We start from the raw sequence: 27,248 nt of genomic DNA, 5'->3' as shown, positions 1-27,248 counted from the left end.
TCACAAGCGGCCCCGCCCTCACCGGGCTCCTCCCAGGACCCGCCCCATCACCGCCCTCCCCAGGCGCACGAGCTCAACGCGTCATCACAGGGCCCGGCGCGTGACGTCACCGCGCAAGGGGCGGGAGCGAGCGTGCGGTGTTACCATGGTTACCGCGATAGGCTCAGAAACTTCCACAAGTGATGGTCGAGCCCCCCACAGCTGACCCCGAGGCCAGCGAACGGGCCAGGCCACCTAGCAGTAAGGACCTGGCAAGCAGGGCCAGGGATAGAAAACGGGAACGCTGGGTCAGGGACATTTCTCATTCCCATCGGCGGCCCGATTGCTCGGCGGCCACTTCCGGATCCGGGTGCTATTTTTCCCCAGAAAATAACAGTTTGAGAACCATTTACAAGCGTTCTCTATCCACGAAGTCATCCTTGAATACAGCCATTGTTATCACAGTCTCCTTTTTACGAACAAGTGTGCCTCCCGTTTCTCTGCCCCTTTGAGACTACAATATCCAGAAGTCTCCGGGACTCTCTTCCCCAGGCCCTCAGTCCGAAGGTTGCCTTGGAGACAGCGAGACGCCGAAAGCCAGAAAAATGAGGCGGGGCCAGGTTGGAAGAAGGATCCTGATTGGCGGAGCGATCACGTCACCAGCTTTGAAGGACAGGTCAGGGGTGCGCGTGCGTACTGCGTTGGCCCCACGCGCATTCTCGGTTAGTGGAGGTCGGGGGTCCGCAAACCTCCGGCTGATGGGTGGGGTCGTAGGTCGCGTTGGGGCATGGCCAAATTTGCGCACGCGAGGCGCTCCGGGCTGCGTTCCCGGGGCCAGAACTGCGGGCTCCGTAGAAGTGCCCCGGGGAGGTGAGTGAGATCTCCGGGTACCCTACCCGGGTTTCCCACTGGGATTCCCAGTCTCCGTGGTAACAGCCACTCCTAGCTCGCATGTGACGTCATAGCTCCCCCTGGGAGGAGAAGGAGCAAATTTGAAGGGGGTGCGTGTTCTGAGCCTCGCCCGCTCCCTCCTCTGGGCTGATATAAGGCATCCTGGTTAGGAGTTTGCATCACACCCACAGCTCTTAAGAATGTTTTCTAACAAGAGTTCAGTAGTCATTGATGATTGTTTTAGAATTATTTTTTAATGATGATAAATGCAAAATGGCTGGCACAAAATCGCTTTCGAAAAATGATAGACATTACAGGTTTAATAGAATTCGTATCAGCTCATGCCAGCTATCACGTATCAAATACTCATCGTGTGCCAAAGCGTTATAAAACGCTTCTATTACTCAACCTTCACTGCAATCCCATGAATGTAGGTCCTCTCAAAAATCCCCATTTCACCAAGAAGAAAGTCAAGCCTGAAGCAGGCTGCCTCACTTGAACAGGGACACAGAGCAAGTAACTAGACCCAGCACACCTCCTTAATGTCAAAAGATCTGCCCTTAGCCACACGTTTTGCCATCTCTGATATTATAGCGATTTCATAGCAATATCCAAGGGTGGTTTATAATAAGAAACATATATTTGGTCTTTGTTCCCATTCTTTAGGGCATAGAGCTCCTAAAACCCTTGGAATTTCATAAGTAATGAGAGTTGATAAAGGTGCTTTTGATACGTTAGTGAGATGGCTTTTGGCAAGCACGTAGGGACTCTGGACTGGTTGCCAGGGGCGCCAGCCTAGCGACTGGCGATTGTCAGCGGTCAGGGATTTAATCAAGCATGCCGAGGTAATGAAGCCTTTATAAAAGCCCAGGAGGATGGGGTTCTGAGAGCTTCCAGGTGGGTGGACACATGGAGATTTGGGAGAGCGGAGCACCGCAGAGGGCATGGAAGCCCCAAGCCCTTTCTTCACACCTTGCCCTATATATCTGGTCCATCTGGCTATTCCTGAGTTACATTATTTTATCATAAACTGGTCATGTGGTGGGAGTTCCCTGGTGGTCAAGCGGTCAGGACTCCACGCTTCCACTGCAGGGGGCCCAGGTTCAATCCCTGGTCAGGGAACTAAGATCCTGTATGCCATGTGGTGCGTCCAAAAATAAATAAATAAAATAAGATAAAATAAAAAATTGGTCATCTGGTAAGTAAGATGTTTCTCTGAGTTCTGTGAGCCACTCTCACCAGTTAATTGAGCCCAAGGAGGGGGTCGTTGTAGCCTCAAATCCATAGCCAGTGGGTCAGAAGCACAGGTGACAACCTGGATATGTGTTTGGTGTCTGACATGGAGGGGACAGGGCAGTCTTGTGGGACTGAGCCCTTAACCTGTGGGATCTGATGCTGTCTCTGGGTAGATATTGTTAGAATTGAGTTGAATTGTTGGACGCCCAGCTGGTGTCAGAAAATTGCTTGGTGGTGTGTAAAAAAAACACGCGTTGTAATTGGTATCAGAATTGGAACATGTAACCCTTTTCTGGATTCCTCGGTCCTCTGTGCCCCTAGGAAAGTCCCCCCCTTTCTTTCTTTTTTTTTTTTTTTTGTGGTACGCGGGTCTCTCACTGTTGTGGCCTCTCTCGTTGCGGAGCACAGGCTCCGGACGTGCAGGCTCAGCGGCCATGGCTCACGAGACCAGCCGCTCTGCGACATGTGGGATCCTCCCAGACCGGGGCAAGAACCCGTGTCCCCTGCATCGGCAGGCGGACTCTCAACCACTGCGCCACCAGGGAAGCCCCCCCCCCACCTTTCCTTTTGACTCTGAGCAAGACCAGGACAGCCCACGCGCCTCCGAGTGATCCTCCGAGCCTTGGGGGAGTCTAGTGGTGATACAGGGCCTGCCTCACCTGCCTTCCCAATGCCTTTCCACGCCTGCATCATGGTGCCCACCCCACAGGGCAGGGGAAGTCTCAGATGTATCTATCTACCTCATGTGGATGAGAGCCAGTCTGAGTACGAGCTCATTACTATTTCATGAAAATTAAAATCTAAAAAGTCCTCAGGCTGGGAATTCCCTGGCGGTCCAGTGGTTAGGACTCAGCGCTTTCAATGCCGAGGGCGAGGGTTCCATCCCTGGTCGGGGATCTAAGATCCTGCAAGCCATGTAGCACGGCCAAAAAAAAAAAAAAGTACTCAGGCTAATGGTTCTCAAATTGCGGGTCCCCTGACCAGCAACACTTGCACTTTCTGGGAGATTGTTAGAAACGCAAATTCCTTGGGGCCCACTCCAGACCAGAAACACAGGGAGTGTGGCCAGCACTCCGTGTTTTAACTGGTCTTCAGGTGGTTCTGATGTGCTCGAGTTTGAAAATGATGTGGAGAAGGGATAAAATTAGGGGGATTAGGAAACCCGGCTGATACGGTCATCCTTTGTTGGGGGTGGTGGGAGGAGGGAAGCACTCCAAGACTTTCCTTTGTGGCTTCTTGTTATCGAATCACTCCTGCTGCTTGCCGCTTACCCAATCAATACTCACAAATGTTGGTGGAATGGAAAGCTGCCTTTTATCAGGATGCCAGCAGTCTGGGGAGATGGTGGACTCAGCGTCTCCCCAAAACCACCTCTAAAGATTCTGCTCTGTCATGAAAACTTTTAAAGGGAAACAGGGAAGTCATCTCGGTTAATCACTGAGATGGGGTGGGTCAGAGTCATCACCATCCCCCACTGTGTGCAGGCTTGTGTGCAGTCTTGTTGACTTCTTGTGATTTTTCTCTAGATGCTATCTTGTTCACACAGTTTGTTTGAGAGATTACTGAAGGGGAAGCTAGGGAAGAGATCTGGTCTGGTCATCAGTTAATTACTTATTCTTCATTTCTACATCTTTTTTTTTTTTTTTTTTTGCGGTACGCGGGCTTTTCACCGTTGTGGCCTCTCCCGTTGCGGAGCACAGGCTCTGGACGCGCAGGCTCAGCGGCCATGGCTTGCGGAGCACAGGCTCGGGACGCGCAGGCTCAGCGGCCATGGCTCACGGGCCCAGCCGCTCCGCAGCATGTGGGATCTTCCTGGACCGGGGCATGAACCCGTGTCCCCTGCATTGGCAGGCGGACTCTCAACCACTGTGCCACCAGGGAAGCCCCTCTACATCTTTGATCTACGGAAAAACCAACAGGTTAGGCAAGGTATTGTGTGATCAAAAGATTTGAAAGGTGTGTTAAGGCCGGAGATAAGTAGAGCATGGGGGCACGTGGTTTAAGATTAGTGACAAGACAAAGGGATGCCTTCTGAAGAGAGCTCTTTCCTGCAAAGAGCTTTTTCCTGCCAAAAGCTGCTTATATTCTGACCACTTGAAGGGTTCAGTTAAGGAGCGCTAGGCTCCTTACAGACACTTGAGAAAGTTAAGATTCTTACTCAGTACTTTAAGGGTCATAGAAACCTGATAACCGCTAAATTATGGCAAGGTCTGGTCCTTCGTAGTTGCAAAGCTTCACAGCAACCTATAGCATTTACTTAATCTCTTGCCCCCCCTTGGAATCACCATGGTGGGGCCCCATCGCAGACACTGGCTTCAGTTGGCTCCAGGTGGTGCTGGGATGGTTTTTTTTTAAAGAAATGGTAATTATGTCATAGGATGGACGCATTAGCTAATGCTATGGTGGTAATCATATTGCAATATATAAATATATCAAATCAACACATTTTATATCTTAAACTTACACAGTGTTATATGTCTGTTATAGCTCAATGAAGCTGGGGCCAAAAAAAAAAAAAAAACTCCCCAGGAGATGCAGCCCAGGTTGAGAGCCTGGCATTTTAGTCCAGAAGTACGTCCGCATTCGTTCCTGCCGCTCAAGAGTGCCTGCCCTGCCATGAGGCTGTCAGCTGCACCTTGCAGAGACCTTTGGGATGGGGTGGTGTTGGCAGGGGTCGGGAAGACAAATGAATAGGTAACCATAAGAATGTGAAAAGTGCTATGAGGAGGAAAAGTACAGGCTCCCAGGGGATCATGAGCAAGTAAGTACTTCCTTCACCTGAGCTGGGGGAGGGGAGGCGGGGCAGGGGGTACCCCAGGGACAATTTCTGGGAAGAAGCTCAGGGAAATGTAAAGGAGGAGAGATGAGGTGAAGGCGGGTGAGGAGGGTACACCACTTATGCCACGTCCCATGGCCCAGAACACCGGCTGCAAGGGAGGCCAAGAAGTGTAGCCTTGATCAGGCTGCCCTCGGACCAGCTGAAAGTCAGGGTTCCACCCCGGAGCTGGAAAGACCCTGACTACGCAGCAGAAGTTCTGCCAACAACTTGACACACCATCTCATGGAATCCTTGCTGCAACGCCTGTCTTATAAGTGGAGACACTGAGTCACAGCCTCTGTCTCTGAGCCTCCGCTGCCACGTAGGAAGCATGACTCCCTCTGTGTACGCGTGAGGATTGATTTAAGAAACACGTGAGGCTGCTGGTACATAGTAGGGCCTCTGGTAGGTGTGAGATGCTCTTCTGAGAGACCCTGGCCCGTGGGAATGACTCGCGCGACGCCTGGTGGTTGAACAGCACGCAGCCGTGGTGCCACCTGGTGGCCGCATCCCGCAATTGCTCCACGGAACTAGGGGTGCTGCTTCTACCGGGGATCTCAATCTCGGCTCCCTCGGGGGAGCCAGGCGAATGGGGCAAGTGAGGGAAGCTGTCTGGGTGTGAGACGCAGGGGGCGATGGGGATTGTTGCATGCTGCGAAGCCATCCCAAATCTCCAGCAAAGCGTCGCCACGTGGAATGCAGACCTAGAATTAATTCTCTTTAATTGTGATCTGCCCCCCACCCAAGAAATTCCAATGCGTGTGGAAAGCATCTCCATTTTCAGAGATGGGAACTAATCAAAACTTTTTTGCAAACACTATATTGGCCAAACACACGTGGAGGCTGGCTATAGCCCGTGGCTCACCTCTTTGTGATGTCTTATAGTATGGTCTTATGGTATTTTCAAAATAAATCTTCCCTCACCTTCTTTTGGGGAGACTGTGATGGTTAATTTTATGTGCCAGCCTGACCGGCTCACAGGGTTCCCAGATGTTTATTTCTGGGTGTGTCTGTGAGGATGTTTCTGGAAGAGTTAGTGTCTGAATCGGTAGACTGAGTGAAGCAGATGGTCCTCCCCAATGGGTAGGGGTCACTCTCTCTGCCTGACTATTGAGCTGGGACATTGGTCTTCTCTTGCCCTTGGACTGGAACCACTGGCATTCCTGGTTCTCCCCGATTGTGGGACTTCTCTGCCAATCGTGAACCAATTATTATAAGACAATTTTTCATAATAAATATACACTATATATCTGTATCGATATATCTCCTATTGGTTCTGTTTCTCTGGAGAACCTTGACTAATGCAGTGACTTTTTATTAAGTGTCTCTTACGTGCTTATGCTTTACCTGCATTATTCTCATGTCATTGTCCCTGAAACTTAAAGAGTAGTTTCTTATTATTTCAATTTTAAAATCATTAATAATAGTACTGGCTAACTTTTGTCAAGTTCTAGTCTCCTGCTAGATATTTTGCTAAATGCAGTATGCAAATGACTTCCGTGGGTTTCTACACCAAGCCTTTGAAGTGGATTCTGCTGTCATCTTCATTTTGCATATGAGGAGACAGGCACAGAGAAGCTGAGTGCCCTCCCCAAGGTCACACAGCTTTTTTTTTCTAATTTTTTGAAGTAAAGTTGATTTATAATGTGTTAATTTCTGCTGTATATCAGAGTGACTCAGTTATATACATATATATATATTCTTTTTCAAATTCTTTTCCATTATGGTTTATCACAGGATATTGAATATAGTTTCCTGTGCTATATAGTAGGACCTTGTTGTTTATCCATACTATATAAACTAGTTGGCCTCTGCTAATCCCAAATTCCCAATGCCTCCCCCTCCACCTCCCTCCCCTTGGCAACCACCAGTCTGTTCTCTCCAAGTCTGTTTCTTTTTCGTAGGTATGTTGATTTGTGTTGTATTTTAGATTCCGCATGTAAGTGATATCATGTGATATTTGTCTTTCTCTGTCTGACTTACTTCACTTAGTATGACCATCTCCAGGTCCATCCATGTTGCTGCAAATGGCATTATTTCATTCCTTTTTATGGCTGAGTAATAGTCCATTGTATATATGTACATCTTCTTTATCCATTCATCTGTCGATGGACATTTAGGTTGCTTCCATGTCTTGGCTATTGTAAATAGAGCTGCAATTGAACACTGGGGTGCAAGTGTCCTTTCGGATTATGGTTTTCTCTGGATATATGCCCAAGAATGGGATTGCTGGATCATATGGTAGTTCTATTTTTACTTTTGTGAGGAACTTCCATACTGTTTTCCATAGTGGCTGCACCAATTTACATTCCCACCAACAGTGTAAGAGGGTTCCCTTTTCTCCACACCCTCTCCAGCATTTGTTATTTGTAGACTTTTTGATGATGGCCATTCTGACTGGTGTGAGGTGGTAGCTCATTGTAGTTTTGATTTGCATTTCTCTAATAATTAATGATGTTGAGCATCTTTTCATGTGCCTGTTGGCCATCTGTATGTCTTCTTTGGAGAAATGTCTATTTAGGTCTCTGCCCATTTTTTTATTGGGTTGTTTGGGGTTTTTTTGTTATTGAGTTGTATGAGCTGTTTGTATATTTTGGAGTTTCAGCCCTTGTCAGTCTCATCGTTTGCAAATATTTTCTCCCAGGAGGTAGGTTGTCTTGGTTACACAGCTTTGGATGCTCTTTTGTTGCCTGGTTCACTGTCAGCCATAGTTACCACACTTCACTCATTGATCCTGTGTGTCTAACACCTCCAAACATTTGAGTTTTCCGCCTCATATATAGGCTTTAAAAATTGACACGCCAGGGGCTTCCCTGGTGGCGCAGTGGTTGAGAGTACGCCTGCCGATGCAGGGGACGCGGGTTCGTGTCCCAGTGCGGGAAGATCCCACATGTCGCGGCGTGGCTGGGCCTTTGAGCCATAGCCGCTGAGCCTGCGCGTCCGGAGCCTGTGCTCCGCAGTGGGAGGGGCCCCAACAGTGAGAGGCCCGCGTACCGCAAAAAAAAAAAAAAATTGACACGCGATCATACAATATTTTTGAATTTGAGGCCTGAGGGGGACCATGAATAAGACTAGACCAATCCCCTAATTTGCCAGATAAAGAAACTGAATCCCATAATAGTTATTCAGGCAAAATCACATAGCTAGTTGTTTCAAAAAAAAGATGTAAAATACTGGAAGAAAATATAAAAAGTATGTATGGAATCTAGATGAGCTTGAAAAAGTATATCCATACACCTGGATACTGGTGGCAAGTACCGGGAAGGAGGGTGCGTCAAGGCAAACCCAGCCTGGGGGGCAACAGACGTGGGGTCGACTTGGCAGGGTGAGGAGGCAGACAGGGCTGAATGTGGGTGTGTTGGGGGCCTCCAAGCCCACCGCCGGGTTGGATGATTCCCTAGGAAGCCTCACAGGTCTCAGCGTAGAGTCGTACTCCTAGCTATGGTTCATTGCAGCTAAGGATACATGACAAAATCAGCAGAGGTAAAGGCACATGGGGTGGGATCTGCAGAAAACCAGGCCCAAGCTTTCAAGTCCTGTCCTTGTCAGTCACACTGATCACACTTAAATAGATAAATATATATATATATATATATATTAATTTATTTGGCTGGACCGGGTCTTCTTTTTTTTTTTTAACATCTTTATTGGAGTATAATTGTCTTACAGTGTTGTGTTAGTTTCTGCTGTATAACAAAGTGAATCAGCTATATGTGTACATATATCCCCATATCCCCTCCCTCTTGCGTCTCCTTCCCACCCTCCCTATCCCACCCCTGGGCTATGTGGCTGCTTCCCTCTAGCTAGCTATTTTACATTTGGTAGTGTATATATGTCCATGCCACTCTCTCACTTTGTCCCACCTTACCCTTCCCCCTCCCCGTGTCCTCAAGTCCATTCTCTACGTCTGCGTCTTTATTCCTCAGACCGGGTCTTAGTTGCGGCATGTAGGATCTTCTTTGTGGCATGCATGTGGGATCTAGTTCTCTGACCAGGATCGAACCCGGGCCCCCTGTATTGGGAGCTCGGAGTCTTAGCCACTGGACCACCCAGGAAGTCCCTACGCTGATCACAGTGAATTCCTCCAGTGATGTGACAACACCTGTGATGAAATTCAATTCATATTTTATGTCAAGACAAGAAAATTTAAATGTAAGAATTTTCTCTGCCTGTTTGGGCCTCCTCCCTCCCCTTCAATGTGTATTGTGCACCTGCCTTAACCAGACCTCCTCAGGAGATAAACTTCTTTCTTAATCTTGTGAGGGGCGACAATGACCCATGACCCACTGTTACCCAAAAACTGGATACCCCTCTTGGTGGGCATCGAACCAAAAGACACGACCAAGCCAAAGATTGGGATTAAGAAGGATGTATTACGGGCTTCCCAGGTGGCGCAGTGGTTGAGAGTCCGCCTGCCGATGCAGGGGACACGGGTTCTTGCCCCGGTCTGGGAGGATCCCACATGCCGCGGAGCGGCTGGGCCCGTGAGCCATGGCCGCTGAGCCTGTGCGTCCGGAGCCTGTGCTCCACAGCGGGAGAGGCCACAACAGTGAGAGGCCCGCGTACCGCAAAAAAAAAAAAAAAAAAGAAGGATGTATTACTTGCAGCAAGGAAGGAGAACATCAGGGATTTTTCCCAAACAGCAAAATTGGGGAAGTTCTAAGCTAAGGGAGGAGAATTCAGCATAGAATTGGGGCCAAGGTTGAGTCCAAGTGTTAGTTGATTGAAGTCAAGAGGGTCAGAAAAGGTCAACATCATCCAGTTCATCTGGCGGTTGGGCCCTTGAGGAGGGTTTAAATTCCGCAAAACAGCTCAAGGATGTGCTTCAGGCTAATGCGAAAGGGTCTTTACAACTGATTTATTATCTTTGCTGTTGTCCCTTCGCTTGCCTGATAACAGTCCTTTGTTCCTGCATTCTTCTGTTCCCTCAAGATCCTTAATTAGTGAGACCTGTTCAAAGATAAGCGCTGCGTGCAGGCTCAGATCACAAAGTGGCTCAGGCCAAAAATGGCTTCTCTGTGTCAAGAAAGCCATGCCTGGTTCCCTTTCTCTGGACACCCCCTACTCTATCTGCTTAGACCGCTACTCAGTTTGTACGTGTACGTGTAGATCTGGATTGTGTACACTGTCAATACGTCACCTGACTATAACCCTTTGTCTCAAAAACTTATATAACTGTGCTTTGACCTCTAATGGGTGGAACAGTCTTCAGAGCTTTCTGAAAGACTGTCTCCTGGGTTATAACCCTCAGGTTGGCTGGAATAAAATTTTCCACTTCTGGGAATGCCCTGGTGGTCCAGTGGTTAGGACTCAGCACTCCCACGGCCAAGGGCCCGGTTCAATCCCTGGTCGGGGAACTAAGATCCCACTAGCCATGCGGCACGGCCAAAAAAAAAAAAAGGAAAATCCATTTCTTTCTTAGATCAACTATTGATTAATCTTTTCATCAGCACCTGTGAGGTGTCCACCAGGGAAGCTCATTAGAGACTTAGGGCCAAAGGGTTTTTACTGGGGGCTGGTCACAAAGGCTCCCCCTGCGTAGCACCTACCCAAATCCCAGACTCCCAGAAGGAAAGCTGGTGTTCGGCATAAGCCATACTGTTGGTACAAACAGTGTAGGCAGGTGAGTCACTGTAGGTGATGGTGAAAACTTGGCCTCTGTGCACTGGTGCCAAATCGAATCTCAGAGACAGAGTTTTGGGTGAAATAGAAAAGAATAGCTTTATTGCTTTGCCAGGCAAAGGGGGACGCAGCAGGCTTGTGCCCCTTAAAACTGTGCGTCCCAACTCAGGATGATTTGGTGAGGAGTTTTATAGCCATGGTTCAAGGGTGGGGCTGCTGGTAGGGATTAGGGTGTGTGCAGGGACTGTACTCCTTTCATCTGGCCTCAGGTGGTCTTCTCTGGAATGAAGAAAGCTAACATCTTCCATTTGTTGGGGGTTTCAGTTCTATAAATAGCTCAGGGGACTTCCCTGGCGGTCCAGCGGCTAAGACTCCTTGCTTCCACTGCAGGGGGGCGCGGCTTCCATCCCTGGTCGGGGAACTAAGATCCCGCATGCCACGCAGCTCGGCCAAAAAAAAAAAAAAAAAAAAAAAGGGGTTCATATAGTCAATGGAGAAATATAATTACAACCAAAGATCCAATTTTGGAGCATTGATTGTGTGTCAAGGAGGTCACATGTGTGTTTTTAAAGCCCTTGTAAACTCTTTCAAGTTGGTTTTGCTGTCGTGGAACACCCAGGAACGTTTTTGTTCAGGGAGCTTAAATATTTACTCCAACTTCTTTCAGCAAGTATAGGTCTAACAATTGTTTTAATATAGATCAGTCTAGGGGCAAACTCCCCAGTGTTTCTGTAACACCTGGATGAATATAGCTTCTTCGTTGCTCTCAAGACCCAGAAAACAAAAACTAAGCCCTCAAATATACAACATGCTCTGAAATAATTGCTTGTACTACATAGATTAAAGACCTCACAATCCTTTTTCCTGGTTGAGGGTGATAGAAAGAATTTGGCAAGTCATAGGTACTTCTATTGTTTTTAATTGAAGTAGAGTTGATTTACAATGTTGTGTTAGTTTCAAGTGTACAGGAAAGTGATTCAGTTACATATATATATTCAGTTTCAGGTGTACAGCAAAGTGATTCAGTTACATATATATATTCTTCTATATATACATTCTTTTTCAGATTCTTTTCCCTTATAGGTTATTATAAAATATTGAGTATAGTTCCCTGTGCTATACAGTAGGTCCTTGTTGGTTCTCTATTTTATATATAGTAGTGTGTATATGTCAATCCCCAAATCCTAATTTATCCCTTGGCCCACCCCCAACTTCTACCCTTTGGTAACATATGTTACCAGAGAGAGAGAGAGAGAGAGAGAAACCTCTTTCTCATTGGGAATTCCAAGCATGTCCACTATTCCTGATTCTTTTCAATCTCCCTGTGCCCTTTGCTGTTACATAAATATATTTTGCAGAGATTTTGGAATTGTAATAATGTCCTGTGATTTTTAGCACAGTAAGCAAAGCTCAAAATGTGTCTTGGGATTTGGTGTGACAAAGAAAGTGACTGGAAGAAAAACTCAGAGAAAGAGATACTGGCCGGGCTTCCCTGGTGGCGCAGTGGTTGAGAGTCTGCCTGCCGATGCAGGGGACACGGGTTCGTGCCCCAGTCCGGACGGAGCGGCTGGACCAGTGAGCCATGGCCGCTGAGCCTGCGCGAGGCCACAACAATGAGAGGCCTGCGTACCGCAAAAAAAAAAAAAAAAAAAAAAAAAAAAACTTAAAAAAAGAGTAGTAGGGAAAATGTGGAGATGGTCTCAGGGGAGCCCAAGGAACAGAGTCTTTCTTTTTTTTTAATGAATTTTTATTGGAGTATAGTTGCTTTACAACGTTGTGTTAGTTTCTACGGTACGGCAAAGTCAATCAGCTATGCGTATACATATATCCCCTCTTTTTTGGATTTCCTTCCCATTTAGGTCACCACAGACCACTGAGTAGAGTTACCTGTGCGATATAGCAGGTTCTCATTAGCAGAGTCTTTGAAGAATGCAGACTCACAATTCTATCAAGTGGAAGGAGACAGATAATGTTGGGGGTGGGACATATGGGCAAGAGCAAGCATGACTTTCAGGGTGAGCCTGGAGCATGAGTGACCTCAACACCCAGGAGCCTGGAGAGCAGTGAAAAGGGAGCTTCTCTTTTTGGTGAGCTTAGTGGTTGCCAAAAAGAGTATGGTGAGAACAGGGAAAGGGGAAATGAGGGCGAGGTCTTCTCTTACACTCCTTAGCAACTGGCAGCCTTCTTTCCCACCCAACTGCTAGATGCTGCTTCATTCTTCTGATTTTTTAAAAAATTACTCCAATACCTCCAAATGGATAAAAAGTAATCCTTTACTTTGTCTTCTCCCTCAAAAATTTAACAATTAATCCAAATTTGGACATCTACTGCTTGAAGCTTTAAAATGCTTACCTATTGACATACATACGATACTATATATAAAATAGATAACTAATAAGGACCCACTGTACAGCACAGGGAACTCTACTCAATACTCTAATGGCCTATATGGGGAAAGAACCTAAAAAAGAGTGGATATATGTGTATGTATAACTGATTCACTTTGCTGTACACCTGAAACTGACACAACATTGTAAACCAACGATACTCCAACATAGGAAAAGGTTGCTGAGCCCTGATTTAAACCATTTGCAAAATAAAATAACAAAAAAAATGCGTATCTAAAAGGAACTGATCCCCTTATGATCAATCTGTCGTCTTTCGTTAATAAAAACAAGAACACAATAAAGAGCTAACTCTGCTCAAAAATAAAAAAGAATGAAGAATCAGTGAGATACATTTAAGGGAAACAGTAAGATGATATATAGATACATAAGATTCCTAGATTATTCCCATAGAAGCTATTTTGCATTCTACATTTTGAGAAATTCTGCATACAAAAATTAAAACTTTATTTTCTGAGCTGTAGTAATTTTATTATAGTTAACTCCTTTTCAAAATAATGAAAAATTTTAAATAAGCTATGTCAATAAATATTTTTTTAAGAAAGGGAAAGAGTAAGGTGAGAAATGAAAGCATCCGTTGGAGTTATGGGCAGGGGCTTCATGGCTGAAATAACACAGTGTCTGTAAGATGTGGTGGTGCGGTTCATTATCAGGCTGAAGTGGGTAACACTCTCCTTTTCCTTGTGCAGGAACCTTGTGGATGACAGAGATCGTCAACCTGATCTGCAACAAGGGGGATCCTGCCTGGGTCCAATCTGTTGTCAGCAGTGAGCATTCAATGTGGTTAGAAACTAAAGCTGGGCTTCAGTGTATAAAGGATCAGAAAGACCCATGATTCTACGTCTCCCATCTCCCCATTCAGTTGTTCCCCAGGTCAGTCTTCAGTTCCAAGGCCAAGGTGAGTTAATGAGGCAAGGTCAGTTTGGGTCACCTCTTTGGTTATCCTGAAGGCCTGTGTTTTAGGGACAGAGTTAAAATGTGACTCAGGGCCATCGACAGGTGAATGGATAAAGAAGATGTGGTACAGGGCTTCCCTGGTGGCGCAGTGGTTGAGAGTCCGCCTGCCGATGCAGGGGACACGGGTTCGTGCCCCGGTCCGGGAAGATCCCACATGCCGCGGAGCGGCTGGGCCCGTGAGCCACGGCCGCTGAGCCTGTGCGTCCGGAGCCTGTGCTCCACAACGGGAGAGGCCACAGCAGTGAGAGGCCCGCGTACAGCAAAAAAAAAAAAAAGAAAGATATTGTACATATATACAGTGGACTATTACTCAGCCAAAAAAAAGAATGAAATCATGCCATTTGCAGCAACATGGATGGAACTAGAGATGATCATACTAAGTGAAGTTAAGTCAGACAAAGACAGACATTATATGATATCACTTATCTGTGGAATCTTAAAAAATGACACAAATGAAATGAACTTACTTAGAAAACAGAAATAGACTCACAGACATGGAAAACCAACTTATGGTTACCAAAGGGGTGGGGGTGGGGGAGATAAATTAGGAGTTTGGGATTAACAGTTACCCACTACTATATATAAAATAAGTAAACAACAAGTATAGCACAGGGAACGGTACTCAATATTTTGTAATAACCTATAAGGGAAAAGAAGCTGAAAAAAATAGATACACATGTATGTATAACTGAATCACTTTGCTATACACTTGAAACTAACACAGCATTGTAAATCAACTATACTTCAACTAAAAAATAAATTTTAAAAAATGTGATTCAGTGAAGTGAGCATATTAGAAAAGCTTGTTCCAAGCTATGGTGGCACACACCAGACAATCTCCCTGCTGCTGCTCCAGAGAATACTCGGTCCTTAATTAAATAAACCCTGGCTGCAACCCCTAGGTACCCAACATTGATATGACCATATGGGAGGTGTCTCAACTGTAAATCAGCATCTGTATTTCAGAAGAAATGTAGGATTGGAACACATGTTTGAAATCCCACTGGGTCTTTCTAATCGTGAAATCATTTAGGGCATGTCTTTCCCACTTAATAGATCCACAGACCTCTGAGGCATAATCTCAGGACCCCTAAAGGAGGACCCTAACATTGAGTGACCCTGTGCTGTAAATATGCATCTTCACTCATCTTAGATTATAGTTTAAAACGTGACACCGAAGGTATTATCAAAACTGTGTGAAACTGAACTTATTTACAAAACAGAAATACACTCTCAGACATAGAAAACAAACCTGTGGTTACCAAAGAGGAAAGGGGAGGATGAAATAGGAATTTGGGATTAACAGATACACACGACTGTATGTAAAATAGATAAACAATAGGGCCCTACTGTATAGCACAGGGAACTATACTCAATATCTTGTAATAACCTATAATGGAAAAGAATCTGAAAAAGTATATATATATATATATATATACACACATATATATATATATATGAATCATTTTGCTGTGCAACGAAAAATGAATAAATACATAAAAGGAAGAAGAGAAAATGTATGAAACTCCCTCAAACAATCGTATGTGATGTGGTAGTGGAAGTATGATCAAAATATTCTAACATCACAGTGTCTTTCATAATATTAATATTGTACCATGTTTCTATTTGTTTGCTTGTTTATTGTCAGGTATATTTATTTTACTGTGATCACCATGATTATGAAGACCAGGTTTATTTTGTAACTTTTTTTTTTTTTTTTACCATTTTACACCAACCTACCAGAATGCTTAAAACAATATAGAGATTTAAGAAAATATTGGATGGTGGGCATGTAAATTGACGCAACCAGTATGGAAAACAGCATGGAGGTTCATCAAAAAATTAAAAATAGAACTACCATTAGATCCAGCAATTCCACTTCTGGGTATTTATCTAAAGAAAACGAAAACACTAATTTGAAAAGATAGATGCACCTCCATGTTCAATGCAGCCTTATTTATGATTACCAAGATGTGGAAGCAACATAAGTATCCACTGATGGACGAATGGATAAATAAGATGTGAGATATATATATATATAAATGTATATATACATACATACACACAGTTGACCTTTGAACGACATGAGTTTGAACTGTGAGTTTCATTTATACAAAGATTTTTTTCAATAAATATAGTACTGTATTTTCATTTTGTTGCTTTTTATTTTTTAATAAATTAATTTATTTTATTTATTTATTTTTGGCTGCATTGTGTCTTCGTTGCTGGGCACAGGCTTTCTCTAGTTGCGGTAAGCGGAGGCTACTCTTCATTGCGGTACACGGGCTTCTCATTGTGGTGGGTTCTCTTGTTGCTGAGCATGGGCTCTAGGAGCATGGGCTTCAGTAGTTGTGACATGCAGGCTCAGTAGTTGTGGCTCGTGGGCTCTAGAGTGCAGGCTCAGTAGTTGTGGTGCACAGCCTTAGTTGCTCCGTGGCACGTGCTATCTTCCCAGACCAGGGATCGAACCTGTGTCCCCTGCATTGACAGGCAGATTCTCAACCACTGCACTACCAGGGAAGCCCCATTTTATTGCTTTTTAAATTAACTAAGTGTGGGGAAATGTTTCTGTTCGATTAGAGAGCACAATATGTGGAATCAAAAGAATTAGGGTTTGAGTCCTGATTCTATCCAAACTGTTTCCACTTCCTGCCCTTGGGTGAGTATCAGTTCCTTTGCTTTTGAAGCAGAGATAGCAGTACTTGGGTTTTCCACCGTGTAGGGGGTAGTACCCCCAACCCCTATGTTGTTCAAGGGTCAACTGCACAGTGGAATATTACTCAGCCATGAAAAAGAATGAAATCAAGCCATTTGTGACAACATGGATAGACCTTGAGGGCATTCATGCTTAATGAAATAAGTCAGATAGAGAAAGATAAATACCACTTGATCTCATTTATATGTGGAATCCAAAATTTAAAAAAAAAAGCTCATAGATACAGAGAACAGATTGGTAGTTGCCAGAGGTGGAGGGTGGGTGGTGGACAAAATGGGTAAAGGAGGTCAAAAAGTACAACCTTCTAGTTATAAAATACATAAATTATGGGGATGTGATGTACAGCCTGGTGACAATAGTTAATAATGCTGCGCTGCATATTGGAAAGTTGCTGAAAGAGTAAATCTTAAGCATTCTCATCACCAGAGAAAAATAATTCTGTAACTATGTCTGGTGACCGGTGATAACTAGACTTATTGTGGTCATCATTTGGAACCATTATGCTTTACCCCTGAAACGAACATAATGTTGTATGTCAATTATACCTAAGTAAAATAAAATAATAAAGAAAGAACATATTGAATGAATGAAAGAATACATGAAACAGGAAAACAAACAAACAAAAAATAGTCCAAGACCACACTCTGTAAAATGATTATGACTTTACGCCAGAAAATTCTGGTTTGAACCTCAGTTCTCCAGATTTTGTCTATGAACAAATAGTGCAATGTCGTTGAAGCTCCATTTTTGTGTGCTTAAACCAGCAGGATTTATTCATCTGTGCTAAGGGCTGGGAGGAATGTGATGATTAAGATGACCTCAAGCCACATCCGAAAGGAATGTATAGATCATTTGAAAAAAGACCAATAACAGACAAAATTTGTTAGTTTCCGTAGCAACCACATTTTTTACTGACAGCCTAGCTTAGATCAGAACCTAATGCATACTCAATGAATTATATCTATTTCAAGAAATATAATAAGTAGATTAAGAATCCGCTTATTGTTGTTTATCTATTTTATATATAGTAGTTTGTCTTTGCTAATCCCATACCCCTAATTTATCCCTCCCCGCCTTCCTCTTTGGTAACCGTTTGTTTTCTATGTCTGTGAGTCTGTTTCTGTTCTGTAAATAAGAATAGAAGAGAAACATTTGTGTGTTTGTGTCATATTTTAGATTTGACATTTGATTTTAAACATTTGTGTCAGTTGTGTCATATTTTAGATTCCACATATAAGTGATACCCAGCTCAGATTATGACCGCAGTGGAGTAAAGCAATGATCCGAATTGGAAATGACCTGATATAACACTTGATCCAGCATGTCCTAGCCCAGGTTTACTGACATAAAACTAGTTCCTTTTTTTTTCTAAAGTTTGTTTTGAGAACCCTGAAAGTTTGTTTCCTCTTGAGGTTTCACCATCTACAGCAGCATGAGTTTATTCATGCCATCATTTTGAATGTTATAAACGAACCCTTATATACAGTTGGCCATTCACATCTGTCTGATTAGTACCTGGGAAATACTGATATCGTAGAAATTCCTAGGAAAAGATAGTGAGGCCTGGAACATGAAATTCCAGGAATAGCAGTGAATAGGGCAATAAAAGTCAGACTTCTTCAAAATGTAATAACATCATCTGCCTCTCAAAACTTTAAAGACCATCATTCCATGTATCATAAGGTTCTTAAAGGCAGAAACAATCCATATATTATACACTGCTCCTTCTATAGAATCTAACTAAATGTCTGGCACATTGTGGGTTCTAAATATATTTTGTTAAATAAATGAATTAAAGACTAAATTGTGGCCAAACACTTTAATGGGCGTTGGCATTTTCTCCATTTGTGAAAAGCGTTTAGCAAGGGAAATGGATACATTTATTCTCATTTTCTCTTTTTTTTAAATTTAAGTGTATTTATGTAATGAGAAGTCCCAGAGATGTTATTACTTCCGGTTATCATTTCTGGAAAATGGTAAAGATTATCAGAGAGCCGGAATCATTTGAAGCATATTCGGAACGGTTCCTTCAAGGAAATGGTGAGTTTGACGCAAAATGTGGACTCCAGGTGGAATGGGGAGGTTTCTGCGTCTCATCCCCAGGTCTTACTGTCCCATGATTTAAACAACCACATTGTAATCGAAACCTAGATGTCGTTAAATCTGTAGTCCCTCCTGTTAACAACAGAAATCTTAGCCAATGGGCTTTGTGTTCTCCCCAATTTTTTCTAAATATAATAAACATATAAAAAGATAATTCACCACACTCAAAATAAGAGAAGTATGAATTCAAACTACAATGATATACAGTTTCTCATCTGTCATAGTGGAAAGTGTATGCCTTTCCTCTCCTTGCTGTAACAAATTACCACAAATTTAATGCTTTAAAACAACAGAAAATTGGGAATTCCCTGGTGGTCCAGTGGTTAGGACTTTCACTGCTGAGGGCCCGGGTTCAATCCCTGGTCAGGGAACTAGGATCCCACAAGCCACCTGACGTGGCCTAAAATAAAATAAATAAATAAAACAAAAAAGCATCTTACATTCTGGAGTTCAGAAATCCAAAATATGCCGTATGGGCTAAAATTAATGTGCAGGTGGGGTTACATTCTGTTCTTGAGGCTCAAGGAGAGAATTCACTTCTTGCCTTTTCCAGCTTTTAGAGGCTGCCTACATTTCTTGGCACGTGGACCACATCCTTCCACACTCTGCTGTCATCACATCTCCTTCTCTGATTCTGACACTCTTTCCGCTCTCATATAAGGACCTGTGATTACGTTGTTTCTACCTGGATAATCCAAGATAATCTCTCCCTTTGAAGATTCTGAATTTAATTGCATCTTCAAAGTCCATTTTGTCATGAAAAGTAACGTATTCAGAGACTTGGGGATCAGGCTGTGGACACTTTTGTGTGGCTATCATTCTGCTCTAGCCCAGCTAGCATTCAAAACATTTGACTCACGCTGTGGCGGTGAGACGCTCATATGTTGCTGGTGGCATGGATAACAGTACTAACCCATGTAGGGTCATCTTGCAAATTCTAACATTCTAGCATTTACACATTCATGTTTAACTCCCCTTTCTCCAGTGGAAAAAAATACACTAGCAAAAATACAAAAAAAAAAAGTTGCGGTGGGGAGAAGCAGAAGATGGATTTACTAGCCTATTCATATTATCCTTATTTGTAATAGCAAAAAATAAAGTTGCCACCAAATATATAATGAAATGCTACTCAACTTAAAAAAAATGGAATGTTGCCATTCTATTACAGAGTGACCTCTAGAATCCACTGCTAACTATTTTAAAAATTGAGATGTGGAGAAAAGTTTGTAGCGTAGGCTACCAATGAACAACGACGGAGGACAAGTACAGGAAAGGGCATGAGGAGAGAAGAGTTTGGTAAAATTTGGAGAGTTGTGTGCGATAAGAAAGAAGCAACTAAATGAGGTGGATGGACCTAGAGTCTGTCATACAGAGTGAAGTAAGTCAGAAAGAGAAAAACAAATACTGTATGCTAACACATATATATGGAAACTAAAAAAAAAAAAAAAGATTCTGAAGAACCTAGGGGCAGGACAGGAATAAAGACTCAGACATAGAGAATGGACTTGAGGACACAGGGAGAGGGAAGGGTAAGCTGGCACGAAGTGAGAGAGTGGCATGGACATATATACACTACCAAATGTAAAACAGATAGCTAGTGGGAAGCAGCCACATAGCACAGGGAAATCAGCTCGATGCTTTGTGACCACCTAGAGGGGTGGGATAGGGAGGGTGGGAGGGAGGCTCAAGACGGAAGGGTTATGGAGATGTATGTATACATATAGCTGATTCAATTTGTTGTACATCAGAAACTAATGCAACATTGTAAAGCAATTATACTCCAATAAAGATATATATAAAAGAAGCAACTAATATCTGCCTGGTCACCATCAGAGACAATCTTAAATATTGTATTAAAGAGCTTGGTTTTTTTTTTTTTTTTGGCTGCTCTACATAGCTTGTGGGATCTTAGTTCCCCGACCAGGGATCGACCCCGCGCTCACAGCAGTGAAAGTGTGGAGACCTAACCACTGGACCGCCAGGGAATTCCCAAGAGCTTGGAATTTAACTTATGCAATATTTTGATTAAAAAAACATTATTTCTGAAGAAAACTCTAAAATTTTGGATCTGGATTTCCATCAAAGATATTTTTAAAGGGCTTTAATGCCAAAAAAATTTAAACACCTGTTTCGGTTGTGTCAGCTTGTCCAATGCTCTGGAATCCTATTTGATTCCCTTGTAGAGCCACAGAGGAAACATATTTTTAACTACTACAATTTTTCCTATCACAAACATGCTCCTCCTGGCCATAATCTTGGACGTGCCTGGATGAAGTGCCCTCCTTTAAGAGGTCCCAGTGGGGACTTCCCTGGTGGTCCGGTAGTTAGGACTCTGTGCTTCCACTGCAGTGGGTATGGGTTCGATCCTTGGTCGGGGAACCAAGATTCCACAAGCTGCACGGCCAAAAAAAAAACAAAAAACAAACAAACAAAAAAACAGTTCCCAGTGTCCGTGTGCAAACAGTGAATGTTCAACATTTTACTAGCTGTTTTTTCAGCAGAAGGAGGACCTAACTTCTAGGAGCTTCAATTTCCCTATTGGATTTGGGAGTATAATAATTGAGACTGTGCTGAAACCTGCTCCACACTTGTAAGAAAAAAATAGGTGTCTTTATTGCAAGGTAGAGAAAAATCTTGCCTTTTGTTTTTTTAACTTCTTGGAGTTTATCATCTAATTATGTCAAACACAACTATCTCTCCTATTTAATTATACCAATCCCTTAGCTGCAAATAACCTTAAACATAAAAAACAGATCAAGCAATTATAATTAAATATTTATTTATTTATTTATTTGGCTGCGCCGGGTCTTAGTTGTGGCATGCGGGTTCTTTTTATTTGCGGCATTGGAAATCTTAGTTGCGGCATGTGGGATCTAGCTCCCTGACCAGGGATGGAACCCAGGTCCCCTCCATTGGGAGCATGGAGTCTTAGCCACTGGACCACCAGGGAAGTCCAAGCAATTATAATTAAACAGGATAAATAATTCAAGCACGTCTCAGTGAATCCAACATAAGAATTCAACGAGCTATATTCCTGTAGGAATAGCTGGAACCATGGGATTAAACAGAAGATCTTATATCTCTGCACCTTTCTCCTTGAAATTTTCATCTTCTGAACAAAAAAAATGTGATACACACACACACACACACACACACACACACACACACACACGATGAAATACTACTCAGCCATAAAAAAGAATGAAATAATGCCATTTGCAGCAACATGGGTGGACCTAGAGATGATCATACTAAGTGAAGTAAGCCAGACAGAGAAAGACAAATACCATATGATATCACTTATATGTAGAATCTAAAATATGATACAAATGAACTTATTTACAAAACAAAAATAGGCTCACAGACATAGAAAGCAAACTTATGGTTACCAAAGGGGAAAGTTGGGGGGATAAATTAGGAGTTTGGGATTAGCAGATACAACTACTATGTATAAAATAAATAAACAACAAGGTCCTACTGTATAGCACAGGGAATTATGTTTAATATTTTGTAAAAAACCACAATGGAAAAGAATATGAAAATTTTTTTTTCTTTTTTTTTGGTCTCAACATAGGTTTCTGCTAGTTTGGTTCGCATGATATGAAAGAGAGCTGACCATTCCTGAATTGGGGAACTTATATAGTATTGTGCAGTTATACAAGGAGAGACAGAAAGTTTGCTCTTTTTTTTTTCCTCTGGAAAGTTTACTCTTGATATGAAGACCAAAAATCTCAGGGGAAGAGACACAGGTTTGCATGTGTCTAATGCCTTATTCAACAATGTCTAAGTGACAGGATCATTTGACCTACGACTCCTCAAATGCACATTGTGAAAGGAAAAAAAAAATTTTTCCACACTATGTGCTGTTCCAAAGGTTTGGGATGGGTGAAGGACATACAAAAGACATGTGTTTCTGGTATAGGGGAAAGAAACTGTATTCATAGCAGAAAGAACAAAGACATGGACTCCAAATTAGAAGGAGTTTAAAATTAGCTCTTTCATTTGCTAACTGAATTCTCTTTACAGTTCAAAAATCTCATCACAGGTAGATGTGACACATTATTTTTTTTAACTTTTTATTTTATGTTGGAGTACAGTTGATTAACAATGTTGTGATAGTTTCAGGTGTACAGGAAAGTGATTCAGTTATACATACACATGTATCTATTCTTTTTCAAATTCTTTTTCCATTTAGGTTGTTGCATAATTTTGAGCAGCGTTCTCTGTGCTATACTGGGTCCTTGTTGGTTACCCATTTTAAATAGATGCCCATCTTAAGCACAGGCTCTGGACGCATAGGCTCAACGGCCATGGCTCAAGGGCCCAGCCGCTCCGCGGCATGTGGGATCTTCGTGGACCGGGACACGAACCCGTGTTTCCCGCATTGGCAGGTGGATTCTCAACCACTGCGCCATCAGGGAAGCCCTAGATGCCCATCTTAAATACTGCATTGTATATGGCACCACCTGGTGGCCATCCAGGCAGTAAAGGCAGAAATTCTATTTCTCACGTCAACGAAGAGGAAAGGACAAGGATTCCTCCCGCTTTGCTCACTTGCTCATCAGACACATAGGGTGTGCATCAAGCGGGCAGCATTCCCGGGGCGGTGGGGTCCACAAGAGTGAACCAGGTACTTCTCTCTCCGCTTCTCTTGCAGTGCTGTATGGATCGTGGTTTGACCATGTCCACAACTGGCTGCAGATGAAAGGAAAAGAGAATTTCCTGGTGATATCGTATGAGGAGCTGCAACAGGTAACCATTTTCTCTAGCTCCATCTCATGGCTGTCTATCTTCCATCCATTCTTTCAATTTAATTTAATTAATTAATTTTTTTAACATCTTTATTGGAGTATAATTGCTTTACAATAGTGTGTTAGTTTCTGCTGTATAACAAAGTGAATCAGCTATTCATATACATATATCCCCATATCTCCTCCCTCTTGCGTCTCCCTCCCACCCTCCCTATTCCACCCCTCTAGGTGGACACAAAGCACCGAGCTGATCTCCCTGTGCTATGCGGCTGCTTCCCACTAGCTAGCTATTTTACATTTGGTAGTGTATATAAGTCCATGCCACTCTCTCATCCATTCTTTAATATTTCTATTCTACCCTTTCAATCGGATCTTATCCCTGGGAGGAAATTAAGAGGGGTCATTTCTTCTTTGACCTCCTTAGGTTGTACACATTCTTTCTTCAATTTTCTCATTTATTTCTTTTTACAACATTTAATGCAGGCACTGACAAAGAGTTTAGTAACATACTGAGGGCTATCAACGATTTCATGGCAAAAATCTGAAGCAATCTGGGAACCCAGGGGCGGTGTCTGGTGGGTATGGAAGGCAGATGGGGCTTGGCAGGGTCAGGATAGAGGCAAAAGTATTTACATATTCCCAGACCGACTGATAGGAATTGAATATGTCAGTATTCATAGGAAGCATTGGCTGACCTCCAGAGAAAGTGGCCGACGTAAATTTTTTTTTAATTAATTTCATTTTGGCTGCATTGGCTCTTCGTTGCTGCGTGTGGGCTTTCTCTAGTTGCGGTGAGCGGGGGCTAACTCTGCATTGTGGTGCATGTGCGTCTCGTTGCAGTGGCTTCTCCTGTTGTAGAGCATGGGCTCTAGGCACGCAGGCTTCGGTAGCTGTGGCACATGGGCGCAGTAGTCGTGGCTCGTGGGCTCTAGAGCGCAGGCTCAGTAGCTGTGGCTCACAGGCTTAGTTGCTCCGCGGCATGTGGGATCTTCCCAGACCAGGGCTTGAACCTGTGTCCCCTGCATTGGCAGGCGGATTCTTAACCACTGCACCACCAGGGAAGCCGTGGCCAACGTAACTTTAAATAGACTGTCTCAGAACTTCCCTGAGCCACAACTACTGAAGCCCATGAGCCTAGAGCCCGTTCTCCGCAACAAAGAGAGGCTACTGCAATGAGAAGCCTGCGCGCAGCAACGAAGACCCAACGCAGCCAAAAATAAATAAGTAAGTAAGTAAATAAATAAATAAAAGTAAAGTAAAAAATAAAGACTGTCTCTTATAAACACTCCTCTGTCCCACACTTGGACTGCACATTTCCAGACGAGCATGACGAGCTCATCCTCTTCCTGCTTTCGCTTATTTTCTGTCTCCTCCTGGTCATCACTCTCTGCTGTCTCTGTTTGCTCTCTTTTTCCCGATCGTCATTTTCTTTCCACTCTCTGTGGTTCTCATCCTAGGACATACAAGCTAGTGTAGAGACGCTCAGCCACTTCTTGGGCAAGAAGCTAAGCCCAGAAGAACTGAATGCAGTCCTCAAGAATGCATCCTTCAAGACCATGAGAGATAATATAATAGCAATTATTCCCGATCACCTGATATCTTTATGGATCAAAGCAAAGGTTTCATGAGAAAAGGTAAGAGCATTTTTTAAAACTGAAGTATATTTGATTTACAATATTATATTAGTTGCAGGTGCAGCATAGTGATTCAGTATTTTTATAGATTATACTGCATTTAACATTATTACAAAACAATGGCTACATTCCCTGTTCTGAACAATATATCCTTGTTGCTTATTTATTTTATACATAGTAGTTTGTACCTCTTAATCCCCTACTCTTATCTTGCCCCTCCCCCCTTTCCTCTCTCCACTGGTAGCCACTAGTTTGTCCTCTATATCTGTGAGTCTGTTTCTGTTTTGTTATATCCATTCATTTGTATTATTTTTTAGATTCCACACATAAGTGATAAAATATAGTGTTTGTCTTTCTCTGTCTGCCTTATTTCACTGAGCATAATACCTCCAAGTCCATCCATGTTGTTGCAAGTGGCAGAATTTCATTCTTTTTTTATGCCTGAGCATTTCTAATTTTAGGACCTGGAAGAAATGGACAGAGAATTCCTCTGCTTCTGTGGATAAACTAAGATATGGGACGAGGGAAATATTTGAGTCTATAAAAATCACAAAAGTGGCACCTGACTTGGAGAGTTTAAGGAATGATTTGGGATCTTTATAAGGTCCTAAAGAAAACTTGTGAAGATGAAGCACTGCCTATGAATAATGTATTTCCCTGTCCCCACTCATGTCCTAGGTGTTGGTTGTTGTGTAGAGCACCCTCACATTTTCTTGTTAGAGTTCCCGCTCACAACACTGGTGTGGTCCCTCGCCCCATGGAGTGACTCTCCCTTTACAAGTATTGACAATGGGAATATCTATTCCACCAAAAGGAGCTGGCAAAGGGAAACCCTGGGGAAAGAAAAATGAGGGGAAAGACATGTGACTCAGCTCCAGGCCAGGCCTTCTGTTGAGACCCTATTACTAAAGACCAAAGATGTTCACTACACAGAAGGAATGAGGGTGTTGACGGCATGTAGTGGGTAGTTTCCGTTTTCAACCTGCAGTGTACAAGAGTGGGGCTGGGGAGACCTCAAGGAAAAGATGACATGTGACTGTTTGCTCGGTTACCCAAGGGAAGAGCATTCGAGGTAGAAAAAACTGCAAGGTACAGAACACTGGGTAGTGCTGTTTGCGGTGATATTCAAGGGTGGAGAGTTAAAAATAAAAGGAAAGGGACTTCCCTGGTGGTCCAGTGGGTAAGACTTTGCCTTCCAATGCAGGGGGTGCAGGTTCGATCCCTGGCTGGGGATCTAAGATCCCACATGCCTCGTGGCCAAAAAAACAAAACGTAAAACAGAAGTAATATTGTAACAAATTCAATAAAGACTTTTAAAAAATAAAATAAAAAGAAAGGAAAGAGAAGGCATGATTTGGGGGTAGCAATCAATCACAAGTACACCTTATCTACCTACACGACCCAGGGTAAGAGCAGCATAGGAGAAAAGAACCTCCACTGTCCTAAAGAAATGTGTGGCTGGTTAAATGAGGTATACATGTAACATCCTAACACAATGCCTGGCATATGAGAAATTACTTCATGTAGGTTAGGTGTTATTACTGTTGTGGTTGCCTTTTGTGATTATTCAAACCTCACAATATAAACAGATTGCAAACTGGAGACTCAAATATACTACCAAAAACCAGCGGCCGTCGGACTCTGGACAAGAAACTTTTAAGCACTCGGTTATATTGCCTTGCAATTTCCAGTTCAGTGTTCGTGACAGATTGGCAGTGGCGACAGACACAGAAGACGCTCAAGTGAAGTCTTGAGACCTTATTTATAAACCTGATCTGGACTTATTTTTTTGTATATTTGACAGGAATCATTGGGGACTGGAAAAGTCACTTTACAGTGGCCCAGAGTGAAGCCTTTGATAAAATATACCAGGAGAAGATGGCTGGGCTCGCTCAAGACCTATTCCCATGGGAATAATGGCCTTATATTCCTGGATCAGATATAAATGCTGAATTTCCTGATGTTCTTGTGTTCGAGCACGCTCATAGGAAGCAAATTTTAATCCTACAATTCAATATGTGGTTCATTGAAAATAACCATGTTCTAAGAATACTATTTCATAATAGGGGGAAGTCATATAAAATTTAAATTTCAGTGCCATAAATGAAGTTTTAATGGAACACACATACATGCACA

At 43.1% G+C, this 27,248-nt stretch overlaps 1 protein-coding gene across 1 annotated transcript; it reads left to right on the top strand.

Moving 5' to 3' along the window:
- Positions 1-719: 719 nt before the first annotated feature.
- LOC115849713 (3-beta-hydroxysteroid sulfotransferase-like) lies at positions 720-27,248 on the top strand. The gene is given in 7 exon segments (XM_030851282.2): positions 720-849; positions 13,641-13,849; positions 18,538-18,664; positions 23,385-23,479; positions 24,936-25,044; positions 25,047-25,112; positions 26,917-27,248. Coding segments are annotated over 7 exon segments (831 nt in total). The 5' UTR covers positions 720-737; the 3' UTR covers positions 27,030-27,248.

The sequence above is a fragment of the Globicephala melas genome, chromosome 19, assembly GCF_963455315.2.
Source record: "Globicephala melas chromosome 19, mGloMel1.2, whole genome shotgun sequence".
Lineage (NCBI taxonomy): Eukaryota > Metazoa > Chordata > Mammalia > Artiodactyla > Delphinidae > Globicephala > Globicephala melas.
This window is presented reverse-complemented; position numbering and strand designations above follow the sequence as displayed.